General features: G+C 31.7%; 2 protein-coding genes across 2 annotated transcripts; both read right to left on the bottom strand.

The window, feature by feature from the left end:
- Positions 1–303: 303 nt before the first annotated feature.
- LOC141483447 (uncharacterized) lies at positions 304–2,460 on the bottom strand. The gene is made up of 2 exons (XM_074178098.1): positions 1,830–2,460; positions 304–527 (listed from the first exon to the last, which is right to left on the bottom strand). The coding sequence occupies exons 1-2, from the start codon at positions 2,458–2,460 to the stop codon at positions 304–306; spliced, it is 855 nt and encodes a 284-aa protein (XP_074034199.1).
- Positions 1,901–4,381, bottom strand: LOC141483453 (uncharacterized). The gene is made up of 3 exons (XM_074178106.1): positions 3,738–4,381; positions 3,492–3,610; positions 1,901–3,433 (listed from the first exon to the last, which is right to left on the bottom strand). The coding sequence occupies exons 1-3, from the start codon at positions 4,379–4,381 to the stop codon at positions 3,357–3,359; spliced, it is 840 nt and encodes a 279-aa protein (XP_074034207.1). The 3' UTR covers positions 1,901–3,356.
- Between the last annotated feature and the right edge of the window lie 2,124 nt (positions 4,382–6,505).

The following is a 6,505-nucleotide window of genomic DNA, read 5'->3' as shown; positions in this document are numbered from 1 at the left end:
GATTTTTCAAAATATCACATGTATAACCACTACAAAAAATACTGAAATACAACTAGTTATTGTTGTGAATAACAGGTCAAAAATTTAAATAAGATTTTTGTCAGTTTGAATGAAATCTAGAATGTTTCAAAAAATATTATTCCTCAATTTGATGTATGAGAAATTTTCAAATAAATAAACAATTTCTACAATCCTGTAGAGAGTGAGAGGATACAATATCTTAACGATTTTCAGTAAATTTAAATATTTGAATCAGCACAAAAATACCGCAAAGCATTATCAAATCAACAATAAAAAATAAGTTTATAATGTAATATTCAATCCGCGGGCTTTCTTCTGAATAAGGACCGACCTCTGGTATAGTTTTTTTTGGTTTTGAATTTGACTTCTTATTCTTCTGGGCGTCTTATCTGCCAATTCTGGATTGTTCTTCGTAACATTCCATATAGTTTCTGTTGATGGATAAGATGGACCCACTATGTACTGAACTATCTCTATAGATGCAGAATCCCAAGATTTTCCTTGAGCTGAACAAAAAAATATTTCAATGTAGGAAAATGCAAATTATTTTTTTCTTGGAATTTCAAAAATGTAGTTTAAAAACATTTGAGATAATCTTGTATCAGAATATTTAGTCTTTCACTTCAGAGTGACTTATCAGTTTCGGTTGATTTATATAGATGGAGTACATGGTAACTTTAGGAAGAGAAGTATTTTTCAAATATACCGTGATAGAAATGTCATCATGACATCAAAGTACACTGTGGGCTAAGAAACAATATTGCCCACTGACTTTTTGCAAATGGGTTGAGGATATTATGAGTGCATTTCAAAGATTAAAACACCCTAATTAAAGTTTTTCTTTTAAATGGTTTAAATTTATGGTTCGGTTTTTATTGACAGAAAATGATTTTTAAACTTAATCCTCCAACGTTTTTTCTGCATTTGAAAGTAGATGGAGATGTTTCGGATAGATTGAAACTTACACTTAATATAAAGAAGGTAAGATCTTCCAACTTGAATAGATACTGAAAGTCAATTAACGATACTCCTTAAAAATGAAATGTTTGCTCCCAAATTTGAGATTTCAATTTCAGATATGATAATAATTAGAATGCATTGAATGGCAAATCCAAATTTTGAAGGGAGTCCTATCGAGAAACTTACATTGGTTTTCTGAACAATTTTTGAGTTTATAATGAAAATATCACCTGCTCCTTGAAATATTAACTATACTTTTATTCATGAGTTATATACAAAATATTTTTTTTCATAAGAATATGCTGAAGAAACTTAGATTTCTTCCTCTCGGGGTACCAGCTTCACATATGTAATAATGTGATTAAATTGATGTACCTTGCGTGAACTATGTACCACCATGGCGTATTATCATTTCAAACAATGAAAGCTGAAGAATAAAAGTATAATAGTTCATAACTTGAAAATAATATCATCCTAAGATGTAGTGAACAGATATTCACATTAGTTTGTTTCGTATTTTGAAGATGCAAAAAATTTGTTTTAATAATGAATTGTTATCATGGAATTATTTTTAGTAGAACTTTCCGAAATATTTTGAAATTTGTAATTATTTTATGTGTTCATGAATCACTAAATGGTTTTAAGAAATACTCTTCTTCTTTACAATTGAACATAAGAATAATTGACCTCTTGAATCTATAGTGGAACCTTTTATTTTCGTAATACTTTGGAAATATTCACATTTTCAAAATAATTTTATTTAATTTTTTTTGAAAAATATGACAGAATACACTTTTATCGAATAAACTTCTCAAAAAATATTGTTATAGGAGTTTGAATCAACTAACCTGAAGTTTGGTGTAAATTATTTTTTATCCATAACTGAATTTGAGGAAGAGTTCTTTTTCGCAGGTCTGCACAATTTTCAATTGCTAGATTCATAGACATGGAAAAAGTTGCAACATGTTTTCGTAAAATAGTACCCCTCAAAGCCGTAGGAACCTGAGCACCACATTCTTCGGAGAATTTTTGTAGTAACTTTGTTGCAATAAGATGACGATACACAACATTCTCACTTTCAGCTTGAGGCAGTCCGAAAATGAAAGGATTGCTGGGTAAAACCCCTGCTTGTCCTCTATAACTCAAAAACAATTTTAAAGACGCGTGTACTTCTTTATGAATTAGTACTGGCACTCCCCTGGCAAGTTTACCTCTAATTATGAATCTCAAATATATGTCCACGTATATACGTTCCTCAGAATGGAGTTTTTCATATATTTCAGAATTTTCATCAATCTTCTGGATTATTTCCAAATCGTCAATTAGTGCCCGTTCCATTTCTCCAGGCCGTCTCCGGTTAAAAACTATTACAGTTATCAAAATGTACTTTCCTAAGTTCAACCAATCACTAATATTAAATTTTTTCTGAAGAGCTTCATGGTATTTGATTCTTCCTTCAAGAAGAAAGACATTGAGCATCTGAATATCACAACACAACAAAGTTTTTGTTTCGGGGTTGAAATTAGATGATTTTAATGTATTTCCACGTGTTAAAACCGAAAGTGACCATAAAAATTATATATTAGCTCTTGTTTTCAAGATATAGTATCATTATATTATATATATATATGTATATTGAGTTTTCAACAAATGAAATATTTCATCACCAACAGTTGGTACACATGTTTGTTTACATAACACCCCTCTCATCAGCTGTTCTTAAGTAGTAAACATAACCTATGTGAGTTTGTTAATTGTACGCACGTGGTTGCTATTGAAATTATCGTGTGAAGTTGATTTTCAAATTAATTTAAGTGCTGATCTGAAATGCCTCGAAAGTGTGTGAATTCTGTCGATAGCTTTTGCTATATATGTGGTGAAATAACATTTAAGGCTCAGAAACGTAAAATGACACCTATCGTGGTGTCCAATATCATTCAAAACTTTAATGATATCATCAAAATAACAAGGTTTCAATAAATCTTTCAATTCAATAATTTCTTTGCGGTTTGTTTTGATTTGCAACAATAATTTTGCCAGTCGTATCATCCTGTTTCTTATCATCGCATAGTGATACTTTAAGCACATTTCGTTGCCGTATATCAAAATCATTTTATCAAATTTTATGGCATCTCTCACTGGACCTTCTCTAAATGATGGGAAAACTAAGTTTCTCATGGTCTCACTAGCAATGTTATGAATCTTGTAACTCATTGCCTTTGATTGTTTCAAAACAGTTTGGGAAGTGCCATTCACGACATTATTTGGACAACTATTCTCAAAATGAGAATGTAATGATGATTTTTTAATATGATTTTACATCCTTTACAGGCTATGTGAGAGTCAAATTTTATTTTATTTCGAGATAGAACATATTACTCGTTTTCTCTAAATCCACAAAAGTTTCCATCCCGACGAATTTGTGAAAGTAACTGTTTCTTCTTTGGATTGTCTAAAATAAATTTTATTGCAAAATGTACATGTATATAATTCTTTATATAATTGTTTACCTTCTGCCAACAACAAGAATTCCTTTACTTCCTCTTCGTTTTTATGCATTGACGTAATGTGTCGTCTAATATTTGTATTTGTAAGGTGGCAATATTTACAAATATTTGCTTTGTTCATACTGTAATAAAAAAAACATTATTCAACATATTACAAAATTGCACCCCAATATTTCAACCCTGTATCATCAGATGATCTCATATGTAAAAAACAGTTAAAAAAAATGGTATATAAAAAATAGAACTCACCTCAATTTCCTTGCTTTACTATTTTGAACCACTTGAGTGTCTTCGACATTGTTTTTGTGGCTATCAATAGGCACCAAAGGAGAAGGAGAAATGTTAACGTGGATTGGAATAAGCTCTTCTGTTTGAAAAATGTGATGTGAACTGTCAGGAGCATTCCATTCAAAGTATTTATTTGAAGTAGGTAAATCTGTTATATGCTGATGTATATTTTCTACACTTCTTACTCTTGAAAAATCTGTCAGATTATAAGAAATACGTCTAATTCCTTCAGCAATACTCTCTGATTGAACCTCTTCGCATGTATCAGGTGATTGCATTACTTCTAAATCTTTTGATACTTGTATATTATGGTTCAAATCAGTTGCTTCATATTGTAAAGGCAGGGAAATATCAGGAATTAGTGTTACCTCGTCTGTACTCACCTCGGACTGAAACACTTTGTTCACATTAGAAATTTCTGTTGAACTTTTTGTGACTTGTAAAAATTGATTTTCGTAATCAATTGAGTCAAATTCTGATAGCATAATCTTCAAAATATTTTTGGGGATCAATCCTCTATCGTGTCGTGATCTTTTCAAACCAGAATCCCCTTCTGAACGAGGTTTACTACATTTCGGAGTTTCAGTAAAGATTCTTTGTGGCATATTCAAATTAATTAGTTCAATTTGGAAGGCGTTAGTATTATGAATCCTTGCAAAGTGATCCAAGATATCATAATCATCATGATAACCATCAATGACAACTTCGCATTTTTCTCCAAAAATGACACACCATGCCCTGTTATCATATCGACTTGATAGTTGGTTTTTTGTGTAATACAATTTTCCTATGTCCAACTTGAACCAAGACGGAAGCTATGATGCAGCAATCATAGACTACGACTGCAAAATTTTTTTGATGACTCCAGCTTGTTTCATTATAACCCTACAAAAAAAGGAAAAACATATTTTCAAATTTTATTTAACGATTTTTCTATTACGTTTAAACATTTAAAAAAATTCACCTTCATTAACAAATGTTTTTTTATGAATGGATCCTACTCACACATTAACCAACTGGCTAGCTACCATCTGAACAGTAACTAAACATTTATTTTAAAAAATTAATTGATTTCTTTAAAACATGAAAAATTCACTTGTCAAATGCTTGAGTAAAGTAGTAAATACTTAATGGTGTAGTTGATTAGAAAAAGATTGAAACATAACTGCAACAAGTATTTCACAAAGAATCTGTATCAGGTATCTTTTAAAAACATAACTTTCCAATAAAAAAGATAAAAATTATTCATTTTCAGTGTTTTGATTCAATCATACTGTTTAACTAGTTATTATAAAACATACCTTGCCTAAAAATTTCACTTCAATGACTAGTTGACATTAAAAAAACATTGTTTGGGCTTATGCCCTGTTATCATATCGACTTGATAGTTGTTTTTTGTGGAATACAATTTTCCTATGTCCAACTTGAACCAAGACGAAAACCATGATGCAGCAATTATAGACCGCAATATTACTACTAACGCAAATAAAAACTACTACAGCAAATAAAAACTACGACTGCAAAAATTTTTTGACGACTCCAGCTTGTTTCATCATAACCCTGCAAAAAAAGGAGAAACATATTTTCAAACTTTATTTAACGATTTTTCTATTACTTTTAAACATTTAAAAAAATTCACCTTCATTCGCAAATGTTTTTTTATGAATGGATCCTACTCACACATTAACCAACTGGCTAGCTACCATCTGAACAGTAACTAAACACTCATTTTAGAAAATTAATTGATTTCTTTTAAATTTGAAAAATTCACTTGTCAAATGCTTGAGTAAAGTAGTAAATACTTAATGGTGTAGTTGATTAGAAAAAGATTGAAACATAACTGCAACAAGTATTTCACAAATAATATATATCAGGTATCTTTTAAAAAACATAACTTTCCAATAAAAAAGATAAAAATTATATAATTTCGGTTTTTTGATTCAATCATACTGTTTAACTAGTTATTATAAAACATACCTTGCCTAAAAATTCAACTTCAATGACTAGTTGACATTAAAAAAAACATGGTTTGGCTCAAGCTGCCAGTGATCACAAATTAAACAAGTAGGAGGTCAATGCCGGTTTGGCGTCATTTTGACTTCGCGTAGTCGGATGGCGATGGTCCAACAAGAAGTCGTTGGTCATTGTCGTCGGTGGTGGTGGTGGTGTAGAAGAGTAAGACAACCCCTCAGCGAGGTTTGTGGGGTGGTGCAAAGAGCAGTCTTTGCGTGTGTGTGGGTGTAGGAAAGAATGACAATTGACAGGGGGGGTGTTGTGACGGGTGTTTGGTGTAGGTTTTCGTGATGGGTCCTACTTGGACGTCTCGATTTGGGGGGGTCCCCGAATTGGTCCTTGATTTGGGTCCTCGAATTGGTCCTCGATTTGGGTCCTCGATTTGGGCCCTCGATTTAGGCCCTCGAGTTGGACCTCGATTTGGGCCCTCGAATTAGTCCTCAATTTGGGCATAAGAGCAATAATAATAATAATAATAATAATAATACAGGGTTTTAATGGAAAACACATCAAATACAGGGTGTGTACGTCCAACGTTGATGGTTCGGTTAGTCATATGAGTGTGAGAAAGATAGAGATAGCATCGGTTTGTACGGTGATGTGACTTATGAGACGTTGCCAGGTTTTGAAATTAAGCGTGAAAATGACAATTTCCCTAGGCTTAGAGGAAATTTCTCAATCTCATTGATTTGTGGCTCAGGTTGGAATGAAAAAAA

The sequence above is a fragment of the Leptinotarsa decemlineata genome, unplaced genomic scaffold (genome assembly GCF_025532065.1).
Source record: "Leptinotarsa decemlineata unplaced genomic scaffold, Ldec_3_MD MMD2_P_RNA_scaffold_14, whole genome shotgun sequence".
NCBI lineage: Eukaryota > Metazoa > Arthropoda > Insecta > Coleoptera > Chrysomelidae > Leptinotarsa > Leptinotarsa decemlineata.
Note: the sequence above shows the minus strand (reverse complement) of the source record. Positions and strands in the feature narration are given on the sequence as shown.

Excerpts from the sequence above, each read along its gene's own strand:
- LOC141483447 (XM_074178098.1), bottom strand. The coding sequence starts at position 2,460 with ATGCTCAATGTCTTTCTTCTTGAAGGAAGAATCAAATACCATGAAGCT. Across the intron at positions 528-1,829 it reads TAATTTACACCAAACTTCAG|CTCAAGGAAAATCTTGGGAT; the intron begins GTTAGTTGATTC and ends TTTTTTGTTCAG.
- LOC141483453 (XM_074178106.1), bottom strand. The coding sequence starts at position 4,381 with ATGCCACAAAGAATCTTTACTGAAACTCCGAAATGTAGTAAACCTCGT. Across the intron at positions 3,611-3,737 it reads AGTAAAGCAAGGAAATTGAG|TATGAACAAAGCAAATATTT; the intron begins GTGAGTTCTATT and ends TTTTTATTACAG. Across the intron at positions 3,434-3,491 it reads ATTCTTGTTGTTGGCAGAAG|ACAATCCAAAGAAGAAACAG; the intron begins GTAAACAATTAT and ends AATTTATTTTAG.